Genomic DNA, 17,361 nt, shown 5'->3' with positions numbered 1-17,361 from the left:
TGCTTTGTAACACACCCACCAACACAACTAGTACCAAGTCTCCTGCTTTGTAACACACCCACCAACACAACTAGTACCAAGTCTCTTGCTTTGTAACACACCCACCAAGACAACTAGTACCAAGTCTCCTGCTTTGTAACGCACCCACCAAGACAACTAGTACCAAGTCTCCTGCTTTGTAACACACCCACCAAGGCAACTAGTACCAAGTCTTTCAAGCTGTTTTGTTAAACTATTGACCTACCAAACTCTTGTAGAACATAATAGAGGAGAAGCGAGCCAGCCGACTGTAGCACCAGTGGCCGTGCACCAGGAGCAGGTCCTGGAGGTGGTGGAATCGACAAATGGCAAAATCAGACGCCATCACTGCCTGCATGCCCTCCTGGCCTGAAACACCCACGCCAATGTCTGCCACATGGATCATACTGACGTCATTGGCTCCATCACCTGATACAACAACATTTACAAGTCAACATGGATTCACTTAATGCCTACTTGAGCAGCACTCAATAGACAACTGTTAACCATTATTTTATATAATCAGAAATGTGAACAAAAAGGAAATGAATTTTCAGAATGCACTGAATTTGACAAAACTGAAGATGAGCCTTTCTACTTATGTAACATTTTAAGATGGTTTAAAACCTACCTATCGCTAGTGTCAGTTTCTGTAGATGGTCACGGACTAGTTTCACAACCATGCCCTGTAAAATAAAGTCATCATTGATGGATTAATATTGTTTTCATTTTGTGAAATATCCTCAAATGTTATCTCTGATTTGATAACATTACACAATCCAATTCCTTCTGTACCATCTGTCTTTACCCCAGGAGCATGACCATATCTCTATCACGGGGGCCTTATACCTCTTACCTATCTTCTGAACCATCTGTCTTTACACCAGGAGCATGACCAATATCTCTATCACCTCTACCTTATACCTCTTACACCAATTGTCAAATGACTGACTAGGAGCACACTGCTGTGTTGTCCGTGTTGGGTACAGCATTGTCCACTTACGACTGTTTTAGTTACTATGTTTAACTCAGCCGCCTAAAGCTTCCACTAATCCTACCCACTTTCTAGCACTTAACCAATTCAACAATTCTGTATGGGTTAGACTGGACACTATCACTAATACCTACCTCCTCTAGGGGTAAGACTGGACACTATCACTAATACCTACCTCCTCTAGGGGTAAGACTGGACACTATCACTAATACCTACCTTCAGTATGGGTTAGACTGGACACTATCACTAATACCTACCTCCTCTAGGGGTAAGACTGGACACTATCACTAATACCTACCTCCTCTAGGGGTAAGACTGGACACTATCACTAATACTTACCTTCTACCTACCTTCTGTATGGGTTAGACTGGACACTATCACTAATACCTACCATATCCCTATCACCCCTCCCTTATACCTCTTACACTAATTGTGAAATGACTGACTAGGAGCACACTGCTGTGTTGTCCGTGTTGGGAACAGCATTGTCCACTTACGACTGGTTTAGTTACTATGTTTAACTCAGACGCCTAAAGCTTCCACTAATCCTACCCACTTTCTAGCACTTAACCAATTCAACAATTCTGTATGGGTTAGACTGGACACTATCACTAATACCTACCTTCAGTATGGGTTAGACTGGACACTATCACTAATACCTACCTCCTCTAGGGGTAAGACTGGACACTATCACTAATACCTACCTTCAGTATGGGTTAGACTGGACACTATCACTAATACCTACCTCCTCTAGGGGTAAGACTGGACACTATCACTAATACCTACCTTCAGTATGGGTTAGACTGGACACTATCACTAATACACCCCTCCCTTATACCTCTTACACTAATTGTGAAATGACTGACTAGGAGCACACTTCTGTGTTGTCCGTGTTGGGTACAGCATTGTCCACTTACGCCTGGTTTAGTTACTATGTTTAACTCAGACGCCTAAAGCTTCCACTAATCCTACCCCCTTTCTAGCACTTAACCAATTCAACAATTCTGTATGGGTTAGACTGGACACTATCACTAATACCTACCTCCTCTAGGGGTAAGACTGGACACTATCACTAATACTTACCTACCCCAGGAGCATGCCCATATCTCTATCACGGGGGCCTTATACCTCTTACACTAATTGTGAAATGACTGACTAGGAGCACACTGCTGTGTTGTCCGTGTTGGGTACAGCATTGTCCACTTACGCCTGGTTTAGTTACTATGTTTAACTCAGCCGCCTAAAGCTTCCACTAATCCTACCCACTTTCTAGCACTTAACCAATTCAACAATTCTGTATGGGTTAGACTGGACACTATCACTAATACCTACCTTCAGTATGGGTTAGACTGGACACTATCACTAATACTTACCTTCTACCTACCTTCTGTATGGGTTAGACTGGACACTATCACTAATACCTACCTCCTCTAGGGGTAAGACTGGACACTATCACTAATACCTACCTTCAGTATGGGTTAGACTGGACACTATCACTAATACCTACCTTCAGTATGGGTTAGACTGGACACTATCACTAATACTTACCTACCCCAGGAGCATGACTATATCTCTATCACCTCTACCTTATACCTCTTACACCAATTGTCAAATGACTGACTAGGAGCACACTGCTGTGTTGTCCGTGTTGGGTACAGCATTGTCCACTTACGACTGTTTTAGTTACTATGTTTAACTCAGCCGCCTAAAGCTTCCACTAATCCTACCCCCTTTCTAGCACTTAACCAATTCAACAATTCTGTATGGGTTAGACTGGACACTATCACTAATACCTACCTCCTCTAGGGGTAAGACTGGACACTATCACTAATCCCTACCTCCTGTATGGAGCATGACCATATCCCTATCTCCTCTCCCGTATACATCTTACCTGCCTTCTGTACCATCTGTGTTTACCCCAGGAGCAGGACCATATCCCTATCACCCCTCCCTTATACCTCTTACACCAATTGTCAAATGACTGACTAGGAGCACACTGCTGTGTTGTCCGTGTTGGGAACAGCATTGTCCACTTACGCCTGGTTTAGTTACTATGTTTAACTCAGACGCCTAAAGCTTCCACTAATCCTACCCACTTTCTAGCACTTAACCAATTCAACAATTCTGTATGGGTTAGACTGGACACTATCACTAATACTTACCTTCTACCTACCTTCTGTATGGGTTAGACTGGACACTATCACTAATACCTACCTCCTCTAGGGGTAAGACTGGACACTATCACTAATACTTACCTTCTACCTACCTTCTGTATGGGTTAGACTGGACACTATCACTAATACCTACCTTCAGTATGGGTTAGACTGGACACTATCACTAATACTTACCTTCTACCTACCTTCTGTACCACCTGTCTTTACCCCAGAAGCATGACCATATCTCTATCACCTCTCCCTTATACCTCTTACACCAATTGTGAAATGACTGACTAGGAGCACACTTCTGTGTTGTCCGTGTTGGGTACAGCATTGTCCACTTACGACTGGTTTAGTTACTATGTTTAACTCAGACGCCTAAAGCTTCCACTAATCCTACCCACTTTCTAGCACTTAACCAATTCAACAATTCTGTATGGGTTAGACTGGACACTATCACTAATACCTACCTCCTGTATGGGTTAGACTGGACACTATCACTAATACCTACCTTCAGTATGGGTTAGACTGGACACTATCACTAATACTTACCTTCTGTATGGTTTAGACTGGACACTATCACTAATCCCTACCTTCTGTATGGGTTAGACTGGGCACTATCACTAATACTTACCTTCTGTATGGGTTAGACTGGACACTATCACTAATACTTACCTTCTGTATAGGTTAGACTGGACACTATCACTAATCCCTACCTTCTGTATGGGTTAGACTGGGCACTATCACTAATACTTACCTTCTGTATAGGTTAGACTGGACACTATCACTAATACCTACCTTCTGTATGGGTTAGACTGCACACTATCACTAATACCTACCTTCTGTATGGGTTAGACTGGGCACTATCACTAATACTTACCTTCTGTATGGGTTAGACTGGACACTATCACTAATCCCTACCTTCAGTATGGGTCAGACTGGACACTATCACTAATACTTACCTTCTGTATGGGTGTGGATCTGCAGCATACCACTGATTTACACCGGACGGTCAACTTCAGAAATGTGGCTTCAAGTTCTTTGTCGAGAGCGTATGCCAGTGTGTGGCCGTCTATAACGAGGGCATACTCCTTCTTAGGTTTATTCTCTACCTGACTACTCTCCTTGTTACGGTTAATCTGTGTTATATGTTCCTCTAGTAGGTCCCTTGTGGTGTTCTGTGAGGACAAAATCAACACTCAATCACCATTTATTCTAGATACAAAAATAACAAACTTTGTAATGTTGTTCAAACATACATATCTCACCCCTGCTTTGACTGAAATGGAGCCAAATGCAAAGTCTTACAATTATATTATATTGATGGACCCATGGAAAAGCAAACACTTTATATAAAACCATGCTGCAAGTACATGAAAATAGGGACTCAAAACTTGTTATCACTTTTGTTTATGGGTGATAATCCTATTGATACAATGAATCTAAACTTTTAACTGTGCAGTTTGGAAGACAAGAGTTTGATGAGATTTCCTTCTAAAATGTATCTCTGAACACGGAAACAGTTTCCCCCAGACTTGCTGCTGCTGATGACACAGACTGACCAGACTTGCTGCTGCTGATGACACAGACTGACCAGACTTGCTGCTGCTGTCACAGACTGACCTTATCTGTGGCGTTCAGCACCATGATATGCATGTTGGTATCAAAAAGTTGACTAGCATAGGCTATCTGGATGGCAGTCTCCTGTTTGTCCCCGGTCAGGACCCACACTTTGATGCCGGCTCGCCGTAGCTTGGAGATTGTGGCCGGTACATCGTCTTGCAGCTTATCCTCTATACCTGTGGCTCCTGTGGTCAGAAACAATATGTTTGTTTGTGATTTATTGTTCACAATTTTGCAGGTACCACTAAATTGATCAATGATAAAAGACACTTCCTGTCCAGGGGTTTAGGATAGGAAAATTCCATATGTTATCATATAGTGTAAAACCCACGGCTTGCAAATTGTTTTACCATAATTTGGAAATTCTGAGGATGGGATTTCCGTTTCTTTCTCATTCCGATCAAAGAATTTCCTAGGTAGCTCAAAAACAATGAGTATGCATTTTGACTGGCTACCATCTTTAAAATATCAAATTTTTCTTCAAATTTTAGAACAAACATTCTCTTAAGATTTTGAATATCATCTCTTTGACTTAAACAGTTAAAAAATGTTCTACTTTTTTATCACATTGGCTGTTTCGCATAGTTGCATTGGAATTTTCCTGATTTCATGACATCACGTTATTTTTGTCTTATTGTGACATATAATTGACAGAAGTATAGAAATCCTAACACCTATTTCCTCACCTGGACAGTTCTATCGTACACTCAAAAGAAGGAGTGAAAAGTCAATAGTTTTTTATCACTCTTTTAAAAATACCTTATTTGCTAAACATTTCAGAACCATTGAAATGAAAATGATATGAGAAATATTCCTTTAGTACTGCAATGTGCAATCCTTTAGTGTGTAATCAAAGATCTGACTTACCAAGCAGTTCCAGGTCTTGTTCTATTTCACAGGCCACGTCAATGAGTTGTTCTTCTCTATTTTCTAATGAGGCATCGGCCTCCTTAAACCGAACACGCCAATTTTTGTAGTAGTCTAAATCTAGAACCTGTAATCAGAGAAAGTTAAATGTTATGACTTAAATTTTAACTACTTGGTGATGATCGTAACCGAGATCACTTCAAAAATTGACCTTAATTATATACTGTGAGTGTATAGTCATAGAACTACAGGTACGGCCTTAATTATATACTGTGAGTGTATAGTCATAGAACTACAGATACGGCCTTAATTATATACTGTGAGTGTATAGTCATAGAACTACAGGTACGGCCTTAATTATATACTGTGAGTGTATAGTCATAGAACTACAGGTACGGCCTTAATTATATACTGTGAGTGTATAGTCATAGAACTACAGGTACGGCCTTAATTATATACTGTGAGTGTATAGTCATAGAACTACAGGTACGGCCTTAATTATATACTGTGAGTGTATAGTCATAGAACTACAGGTACGGCCTTAATTATATACTGTGAGTGTATAGTCATAGAACTACAGGTACGGCCTTAATTATATACTGTGAGTGTATAGTCATAGAACTACAGGTACGGCCTTAATTATATACTGTGAGTGTATAGTCATAGAACTACAGGTACGGCCTTAATTATATACTGTGAGTGTATAGTCATAGAACTACAGGTACGGCCTTAATTATATACTGTGAGTGTATAGTCATAGAACTACAGGTACGGCCTTAATTATATACTGTGAGTGTATAGTCATAGAACTACAGGTACGGCCTTAATTATATACTGTGAGTGTATAGTCATAGAACTACAGGTACGGCCTTAATTATATACTGTGAGTGTATAGTCATAGAACTACAGGTACGGCCTTAATTATATACTGTGAGTGTATAGTCATAGAACTACAGGTACGGCCTTAATTATATACTGTGAGTGTATAGTCATAGAACTACAGGTACGGCCTTAATTATATACTGTGAGTGTATAGTCATAGAACTACAGGTACGGCCTTAATTATATACTGTGAGTGTATAGTCATAGAACTACAGGTACGGCCTTAATTATATACTGTGAGTGTATAGTCATAGAACTACAGGTACGGCCTTAATTATATACTGTGAGTGTATAGTCATAGAACTACAGGTACGGCCTTAATTATATACTGTGAGTGTATAGTCATAGAACTACAGGTACGGCCTTAATTATATACTGTGAGTGTATAGTCATAGAACTACAGGTACGGCCTTAATTATATACTGTGAGTGTATAGTCATAGAACTACAGGTACGGCCTTAATTATATACTGTGAGTGTATAGTCATAGAACTACAGGTACGGCCTTAATTATATACTGTGAGTGTATAGTCATAGAACTACAGGTACGGCCTTAATTATATACTGTGAGTGTATAGTCATAGAACTACAGGTACGGCCTTAATTATATACTGTGAGTGTATAGTCATAGAACTACAGGTACGGCCTTAATTATATACTGTGAGTGTATAGTCATAGAACTACAGGTACGGCCTTAATTATATACTGTGAGTGTATAGTCATAGAACTACAGGTACGGCCTTAATTATATACTGTGAGTGTATAGTCATAGAACTACAGGTACGGCCTTAATTATATACTGTGAGTGTATAGTCATAGAACTACAGGTACGGCCTTAATTATATACTGTGAGTGTATAGTCATAGAACTACAGGTACGGCCTTAATTATATACTGTGAGTGTATAGTCATAGAACTACAGGTACGGCCTTAATTATATACTGTGAGTGTATAGTCATAGAACTACAGGTACGGCCTTAATTATATACTGTGAGTGTATAGTCATAGAACTACAGGTACGGCCTTAATTATATACTGTGAGTGTATAGTCATAGAACTACAGGTACGGCCTTAATTATATACTGTGAGTGTATAGTCATAGAACTACAGGTACGGCCTTAATTATATACTGTGAGTGTATAGTCATAGAACTACAGGTACGGCCTTAATTATATACTGTGAGTGTATAGTCATAGAACTACAGGTACGGCCTTAATTATATACTGTGAGTGTATAGTCATAGAACTACAGGTACGGCCTTAATTATATACTGTGAGTGTATAGTCATAGAACTACAGGTACGGCCTTAATTATATACTGTGAGTGTATAGTCATAGAACTACAGGTACGGCCTTAATTATATACTGTGAGTGTATAGTCATAGAACTACAGGTACGGCCTTAATTATATACTGTGAGTGTATAGTCATAGAACTACAGGTACGGCCTTAATTATATACTGTGAGTGTATAGTCATAGAACTACAGGTACGGCCTTAATTATATACTGTGAGTGTATAGTCATAGAACTACAGGTACGGCCTTAATTATATACTGTGAGTGTATAGTCATAGAACTACAGGTACGGCCTTAATTATATACTGTGAGTGTATAGTCATAGAACTACAGGTACGGCCTTAATTATATACTGTGAGTGTATAGTCATAGAACTACAGGTACGGCCTTAATTATATACTGTGAGTGTATAGTCATAGAACTACAGGTACGGCCTTAATTATATACTGTGAGTGTATAGTCATAGAACTACAGGTACGGCCTTAATTATATACTGTGAGTGTATAGTCATAGAACTACAGGTACGGCCTTAATTATATACTGTGAGTGTATAGTCATAGAACTACAGGTACGGCCTTAATTATATACTGTGAGTGTATAGTCATAGAACTACAGGTACGGCCTTAATTATATACTGTGAGTGTATAGTCATAGAACTACAGGTACGGCCTTAATTATATACTGTGAGTGTATAGTCATAGAACTACAGGTACGGCCTTAATTATATACTGTGAGTGTATAGTCATAGAACTACAGGTACGGCCTTAATTATATACTGTGAGTGTATAGTCATAGAACTACAGGTACGGCCTTAATTATATACTGTGAGTGTATAGTCATAGAACTACAGGTACGGCCTTAATTATATACTGTGAGTGTATAGTCATAGAACTACAGGTACGGCCTTAATTATATACTGTGAGTGTATAGTCATAGAACTACAGGTACGGCCTTAATTATATACTGTGAGTGTATAGTCATAGAACTACAGGTACGGCCTTAATTATATACTGTGAGTGTATAGTCATAGAACTACAGGTACGGCCTTAATTATATACTGTGAGTGTATAGTCATAGAACTACAGGTACGGCCTTAATTATATACTGTGAGTGTATAGTCATAGAACTACAGGTACGGCCTTAATTATATACTGTGAGTGTATAGTCATAGAACTACAGGTACGGCCTTAATTATATACTGTGAGTGTATAGTCATAGAACTACAGGTACGGCCTTAATTATATACTGTGAGTGTATAGTCATAGAACTACAGGTACGGCCTTAATTATATACTGTGAGTGTATAGTCATAGAACTACAGGTACGGCCTTAATTATATACTGTGAGTGTATAGTCATAGAACTACAGGTACGGCCTTAATTATATACTGTGAGTGTATAGTCATAGAACTACAGGTACGGCCTTAATTATATACTGTGAGTGTATAGTCATAGAACTACAGGTACGGCCTTAATTATATACTGTGAGTGTATAGTCATAGAACTACAGGTACGGCCTTAATTATATACTGTGAGTGTATAGTCATAGAACTACAGGTACGGCCTTAATTATATACTGTGAGTGTATAGTCATAGAACTACAGGTACGGCCTTAATTATATACTGTGAGTGTATAGTCATAGAACTACAGGTACGGCCTTAATTATATACTGTGAGTGTATAGTCATAGAACTACAGGTACGGCCTTAATTATATACTGTGAGTGTATAGTCATAGAACTACAGGTACGGCCTTAATTATATACTGTGAGTGTATAGTCATAGAACTACAGGTACGGCCTTAATTATATACTGTGAGTGTATAGTCATAGAACTACAGGTACGGCCTTAATTATATACTGTGGGTGTATAGTCATAGAACTACAGATACGGCCTTAATTATATACTGTGGGTGTATAGTCATAGAAAGGACTACAGATACGGCCTTAATTATATACTGTGGGTGTATAGTCATAGAACTACAGGTACGGCCTTAATTCAACAATATGTCAAATCTTAAGAAAGATGAAAAAAACAATATATATAAAGAATATTGAATCAGAGGAAAGTTTGGAGAGATATTTGAATATGTATCATGGTAATTTGTTTCGTTGTTGTAAAAGATGTGGAAGATTAAAAACCCTTGCATGTATCTATCAGCAATATATGTGTTATTGTTTATTCTGATAACATTGATGATGACTAGTCTGCAGGCTTTACTATCTTTAACACACTGCATAAGGTATAATTTATCTTTAACACACTACATGAGGTATAATTTATCTTTAACACACTGCATGAGGTATAATTTATCTTTAACACACTGCATGAGGTATAATTAATTGACATTGAGTAATTTCATTGAGACACAAAATAAAAAACAAAATATTGAGAACTCAAGCAGTAACAAAATGGGGATATACAACATCACCAACCTTTTTGGCCATACAAAGTGTCCTCAATCCCCGCACAGCATAATCTAAAATATGGTCCTCTGTTCTACGCACCATGTCCTTCAGTACGGGATCCTCTGTTAATATCAACAGGTGCTTGTTAAAATTTCGTGACATTTTGTTCACCAAATATCCCCTATTTATTTATATTTCTTTGTTGTACAATAAACCATGTCTATTGCCAACCCTAGGCCTGATGTTCAGAGCTTGATTACCTTGATGGGATGTGAATGCAAGTCTTTCATTTTGTATATTTTCAAAAATACTATAATTCTGAATAAAAGCTGATCATCAACATACGTTTGTATTTCTTATGAAGTACGCTGAGAACCTGCGAGTCGGCTCCTTTGGTGTATAGTATGATTTCCTCGCTGACGGGATTACGGACTATCACAGACATCCTCTTACGTGTCGAGTCAAACGTTAGCACATCTAAAGTCTCGAACTCCACCTCGCCGTCAGCTGTAAGACGAAAGGTAACAACATGTCTAAATGGTAAACCTAGGCAACATTTCTTTGCTATACATACATGATATAGAGAACACAACTAGATCTCATCAAAGGAACATTTACACGATTCTCAAAGCTGATAATATCTGACACCACCTTCATGTGTATAACTGGGGACTTTATTGTGTATGTATGATCTGCCTTGGGATAACAAGAACTGTTAGGCAAAGGCTAACTAATTCTAGTCATTCTGCCATGAAAAAGGTTGAAATTGTAAAGATATTGTAATGTGTTTAATAAGAGGGAATATTTAGTAAATGTGATTGGATTTGAATTTTATTTTTGCAGAAAGAGTCATGTTCAAGTTAGGAAAAACTAGTTTGTATTGCTGCAATGAAAGAAGCACTATTTATGAACAAAGACCCTACCTGACAAGTAGACTGTTACTTGACCCTGTAAGGCTACTTACAAACTAAGTAGATCCTTTATAAAGACTGTGACTATATACAAGGTACAGTTATTTACAAGTCCTACCTGGCAGCCAAACAGTGACTTTATCTGGGGATCGCTTCAATAGACAACAACCGTAGGTACAGGACGCCTTAACCAGAGCTAGCTCATCTGGACTCTCAGCTTCATACTGGGTCCTCTGGGACATGTCCGACATGAAGGAAGATCCCGCGATGCTACCTTCGGACGGTGTTAGGGCAGGACTGGAGCTGTCGAAACGATTGTACAATTCTCTGTTTTGGAAGTCAGCTGTTCCCGAGATTGGGGGCAGGGCCAGAGATTTAGGAGTGGAGTTTTCCTGACCAAGAGGGGCCAGCTGTGATTTCTTTGCAGCTGGCTCTGGAAGCTTCCTGTAGAAATCATTTAGCTTCTGTTTCTCTTTGTCATGTTTTTGTTGATGAGGGTCATGGACTATCCCACTTTCATCCATCTTAAAAGGAGGACATAACCGTATATATAACTAAAATTTATGGTCATCATGATCAAGCATATGTCCTCATCATCATCATTTACATCTAAGAGGCACATTGGTTAATCTTAATAATGTTTTCAAAATCATTATAACATTATAACGACATATAGAGTGACTTTGTGTTTTAAAGATGTAACACCTCTGTGAAGATACCAGAACATTATTTCCTATTACATGTCAAAACCATTGTATTGTTAAACCTTATTAGTTGTATTCATTAGTTCTGAAACTTTTTTTTTTAATTGCAATTTCCACTTTGTCTAGAGAGTGGAAGTGTAAACTGATGTAGCTCACCAGGTCTTCGTGGGCATGTGTTGATACCACAACTGTGTTACAGATTGCCATGAGCAGGAAAAACTCCTGTATAATTTTGGTATTTTCAGACTTGGTGAGTGGCGGGGGGTCGGGAAGGGTCAGGTCCACACTGTTAAGGCTGCGCATACACATCTTTGACAGCTCCCGCTGTAAGTCCGGCTCCAGATTCAGGTTCTCCAGCACCTGGCATGGTCAAATAAAGGGTATTAGACAAGTGTAAATTGAGGTTAGTTTGGACAACAAACAAGGTCAGTATATATATAGGACAAGGTCAAAAGGTCATTTGGTACATATACAAGGTTAATTCACATGGTTTATTATTTAGACAAGGTCAAGTGATGGTGGTTAGATCAGAATTTGACATTAAAAAATATTTATCTTGAACACATTCATTATTTATGAGTTGAAAATTAATTTGCTACAATTTCAAATGACCTTAAACCCTTAGTTTATATTCTTAAAAGAGCTGTAACATGTACTAGACTGATTGACACATTAATTAGTTATTTACATCTACCAAGAAATCATTAATATCTGTAGACTTGTCTAGATTGGTAAATACCACATCAGATACAATCATGTAGCTTTATGATTAATGGTTATCTTATGTATTTATAGATCTAAATGTTTCTTCAACTCTTATCTTATACTGTACCTGCGTACAATATATATTATTTATTAACTGTACCCATATAACTGTACACTGTACTTGTATTAATTAGTATACTTTACTCATATAACTATATACTGTACTGAATACATTGTACATGTACTATGCTAATTAGTTTCTATGTTGATATATACACCACCCTCACTAAGCCAATCAATAGCAGTGCTGTAGTAATTGGATCCCGGCCAAATACCTTTGCTTGTATAGTTATTAGATATACACGTTCCACAACTAGGAGTATTTAGGGTACCAGGTACATATCCGACCAGGATATAGACTGTCAGCCTACTATATAAAACTTCTACTATTATATATCTATGATAAAAAGGCGATTGAGATGTAATAGGACTCTAGATTTGGTTGTAATGAACACAATTATATTTTCCTTGTGATGTACTAACTCACTGAGATATCTACTGGGTACTGGGTTTATATTTTTTGTTTAACTTAATATTTTTTATGATGATGTAAAACAAAAGAATCAAACAAACCACTGCTGTAAATCAGTTGTGTCAGTTAATGAATTCACACAGACATTGTCACTCAAGTATGACCACTTCAAGTATACACCTCCACACAGAAGTTAAACAGAAATGGTTTAAATCAACATGATCTGAATATCACTGATCCTAATTCCAAATAAAAATCTGACTTTTGTTTTTAGAAAACTATATCTAATAACAGTTGTAACTGTCAAACTGTACAGGTAATAGACCATTTATTTACCTGTACAGGTATCAGATAATTAAGTTATCTACTAATCAGTATCTATAAACAGGAAGGCACTATTATCTACACTTTATTTACTATTTTTTCTCTCAAATAAATAGTAAACATAGAGCGCGGTTTGATGTACGAGGTCTGATGAATTATTAACAATGAAGAGGATTAGGGTTAGATCAAATGAGTTATGATCTATAGTCTAATGAAGCATCATGTTAGGCTACACAGCCCTAATTAAACCACACCACAAGTAGAGCTTCAGGCTAACACCAACAGGTATGACAGTCAAACTTACGAGGTGATAGCCTTCTCCTCCGAAAGGGGCCTGTACGACACAAACACGTAGGTAAAATGGTTCTACCAAACAATGTATAGTAGGTAAAATATATAGACTGTACAATGCTACTACCAAACAATCTGGGCACTATCACATATATAGACTGTACAACGGTGTCGACTGTACAACTGCTCTACCAAACAATGTATAGTAGGTAAAATATATAGACTGTACAACGGTGTCGACTGTACAACTGCTCTACCAAACAATGTATAGTAGGTAAAATATATAGACTGTACAACGGCTCTACCAAACAATGTATAGTAGGTAAAATATATAGACTGTACAACGCTACTACCAAAAAATGTATAGTAGGTAAAATATATAGACTGTACAACGGTGTCGAATGTACAACGGTGTAGACTGAACAACTGTACAACGGTGTCGACTGTACAACGGTGTAGACTGAACAACTGTACAACGGTGTCGACTGTACAACGGTACTACCAAACAATGTATAGTAGGTAAATTATATAGACTGTACAACGGCTCTACCAAACAATGTATAGTAGGTAAAATCTGTAGACTGTACAACGGTGTCGACCTTACAACGGCTCTACTAAACAATGTATAGAAGGTAAAATCTGTCGACTGTACACCGGTGTCGTCCTTACAACGGCTCTACTAAACAATGTATAGAAGGTAAAATCTGACGACTGTACAACGGTGTCGACCTTACAACGGCTCTACTAAACAATGTATGGTAAGGTAAATTCTGTAGACTGTACAACGGTGTCGACCTTACAACGGCTCTACTAAACAATGTATAGAAGGTAAAATCTGTCGACTGTACAATGGTGTCGACCTTACAACGGCTCTACCAAACAATGTATGGTAAGGTAAAATCTGTAGACCTTACAACGGTGTCGACCTTACAACGGCTCTACCAAACAATGTATAGTAGGTAAAATCTGTAGACTGTACAACGGTGTCGATCTTACAACGGCTCTACTAAACAATGTATAGAAGGTAAAATCTGTCGACTGTACAACGGTGTCGGCCTTACAATGGCTCTACCAAACTATGTAGGGTAAGGTAAAATCTGTCGACTGTACAACCGTGTCGACCTTACAACGGCTCTACCAACCTATGTATGGTAAGGTAAAATCTGTCGACTGTACAACCGTGTCGACCTTACAACGGCTCTACCAAACTATGTATGGTAAGGTAAAATCTGTCGACTGTACAACGGTGTCGACCTTACAACGGCTCTACTAAACAATGTATAGTAGGTAAAATCTGTCGACTGTACAAAGGTGTCGAGCTTACAACGGCTCTACCAAACAATGTATGGTAAGGTAAAATCTATGGACTGTACAACAGTGTCGACCTTACAACAGTGTCGACCTTACAACGGTAATACCAAACAATGTATATATTATGAAATGTTTCTTGTTACACAACCAGTAAGTGTTTCTATGTGACGTTTTGATGACTAGTACGGTATGTACTCTGTCACCCTCATGAGACAAATGACCAGTCAAGCGTATGGACACAAAGGTGTCAAATGTGTTTTCTGTTTCTTTCTGGTGTTCACCAAGACTGGAAGGCGATTTGGAGTCCGCCTTGTTGAACACCTGAAAGATACAGAAACCTAGAAGGAAGGAAATTCACCAGATCAGAAAGGAAGCAGTCTGAGTACAAGGGTTTTGAGTTTATGACAGAGGATTTTACAATACAAATCAATGAAAGTTGAAATGGTGCTTCTTTATAAACAACTACTACACAAACACATGCCAACATACAATCATTCATATATTAAACATCTGAAATTAATTTCTGCTATTAAGGAAATTGTACATATTGTAGCCACTGGAATAAACTTTGTGATTAGATTTAAGAAGGAATTGATGTTATTGCATGTTCAGAGAAATGGAGAAAACAGGTAAACCAGTCATAAGCAGCAGAGAAAAGGACACAGGTTTGGTTGTGACGTCCCATCAGTGAGTACAGTGTGTTATCAGAGTAGAGAAAAGGACACAGGTTTGGGTATGATGTCCCATCAGTGAGTACAGTGTGTTATCAGAGTAGAGAAAAGGACACAGATTTGGGTGTGACGTCCCATCAGTGAGTACAGTGTGTTATCTGAGTAGAGAAAAGGACACAGGTTTGGGTATGACGTCCTTTCTATAAGTATTTATGTGAGTAGAATCAGAGAACATAATATATCTGAGAACACATAAGAAAATGTTACCTACCGAGGATTCTAGTGATGGGGGCACCTATACAAATAAAAACAATCATCGGTTTTAATTTGTTGAAATATATTTCTGAGTATTTATGGCTTATATATCCAGAGGTGAAATCTCAGTTTCTGTAGTATGATTTGATTAATAGTATATGAATTTCCTGCTGGAAGGATTCTGGTATCTCAAATAAGCACTTCCCAGTATATTGCAGCTGGGTAGACTAGAACTATGAGAGTTAATTGTGTTGTACCAGGACACAGCAAGAGAGAAGACTACTGTTGGTGGAGTTTGAACAATCTGTCAGTGATCAGACAGACACACAACACTGCTGTGCTGCTATCTAAATTAATAATATAAAGTTACCGCTGTATTCAAGTTATCCGATCATAGCAGTAACATACAACATACAAAGTTAGACAAGCACAATGAAAATCACTGAAGATATCTCCAAGGTCCAATTAATTGAAAATATTTTGATGAAATTATTTTGAGAACGTCCTCATTTATTTCCTGCAATCATTTTTTCTTATTATCAGATCCATTTCTTACACTTAATGAAGTGTGACGGCCACATTTTCAATGTGAATACCTAATTAAATTGTTTTACAAAAACAGCCTTTTTAAACTGAATTATATGGAAGGGTTTTAATTAACAAGGAAAACAATACCAGACATGTTTCCATTAAAATTCACATATTTACAAGGTATAAATATTCGGCATTCATGTGATAATGTACCAGGTAAATCTCACTTAGAACTTTACAGTCAACACTGGGCTAACAGTTCTGATTGCCCTAAATTTCGATTAAACTTTCCTGGTTTTTGATAGCACTCATTCAAGCGAATAACAAAGATTCTGCACATCTGCTACCTGGTGTGTACATCATTTAATGGCATGTCCTACTTTTTAACAGTCAGCTGTTACACATGAGGAAGTAACATCTGAAGACATCATCCGGCTTTTAACAACATTAACTCACTCTACCACTATCTATCTAACAACACACTTACTCAGCCCCCTGTAGGTAAACACACGTCGGTCTATGACCACCTTCAACTCACAATGTAAACAACAGACGTCATTAAAGGTTGAGTCATTGACTGTAGATATTTCTGTATCTGTATTTTTAATTTTAATCCAGAATAAACCCTTCCTTATATATTAAATTCCCAAATGGGTTTTTTCATTCCTTTATCAATGTCACAGGAATACATTTACCAGATTGGCAAGGTGGACTTTCTGTAAGGTTCACTTGATCAACAAAATTCTTTTCTAAAAATGTACACAGAAAATGTAGAAGATCTATCATAATATATTTTACGAAGATTCTTATCCTATTTCAACTCTTACACACAGGCAGTAGCTATATATATATAGACAACGTGTCAGTACTGCGGACTGTAGGTACTTAC

At 38.0% G+C, this 17,361-nt stretch overlaps 1 protein-coding gene across 4 annotated transcripts in view; it reads right to left on the bottom strand.

Moving 5' to 3' along the window:
* LOC110458651 (probable phospholipid-transporting ATPase VA) overlaps nucleotides 1-17,361 on the bottom strand; it is a 58,576-nt gene that overhangs the window by 12,586 nt on the left and 28,629 nt on the right. For 2 of the 4 annotated variants that reach the window (XM_021510449.1, XM_021510450.1), the window contains 11 exons: nucleotides 15,958-15,981; nucleotides 13,718-13,747; nucleotides 12,009-12,212; nucleotides 11,267-11,672; nucleotides 10,583-10,744; nucleotides 10,265-10,359; nucleotides 5,659-5,785; nucleotides 4,792-4,976; nucleotides 4,131-4,346; nucleotides 650-704; nucleotides 245-447 (listed from right to left, as the gene is read on the bottom strand). In XM_021510449.1, coding sequence (XP_021366124.1) covers nucleotides 245-447; nucleotides 650-704; nucleotides 4,131-4,346; nucleotides 4,792-4,976; nucleotides 5,659-5,785; nucleotides 10,265-10,359; nucleotides 10,583-10,744; nucleotides 11,267-11,672; nucleotides 12,009-12,212; nucleotides 13,718-13,747; nucleotides 15,958-15,981 — 1,707 coding nt within the window. The remainder of the gene's footprint in view (nucleotides 1-244; nucleotides 448-649; nucleotides 705-4,130; nucleotides 4,347-4,791; nucleotides 4,977-5,658; nucleotides 5,786-10,264; nucleotides 10,360-10,582; nucleotides 10,745-11,266; nucleotides 11,673-12,008; nucleotides 12,213-13,717; nucleotides 13,748-15,957; nucleotides 15,982-17,361) is intronic. The other 2 variants (XM_021510451.1, XM_021510453.1) reach the window with 2 other exon arrangements.

The sequence above is a fragment of the Mizuhopecten yessoensis genome, unplaced genomic scaffold (assembly GCF_002113885.1).
Source record: "Mizuhopecten yessoensis strain PY_sf001 unplaced genomic scaffold, ASM211388v2 scaffold9685, whole genome shotgun sequence".
NCBI classification, from domain to species: Eukaryota; Metazoa; Mollusca; class Bivalvia; order Pectinida; family Pectinidae; genus Mizuhopecten; species Mizuhopecten yessoensis.
This window is presented reverse-complemented; position numbering and strand designations above follow the sequence as displayed.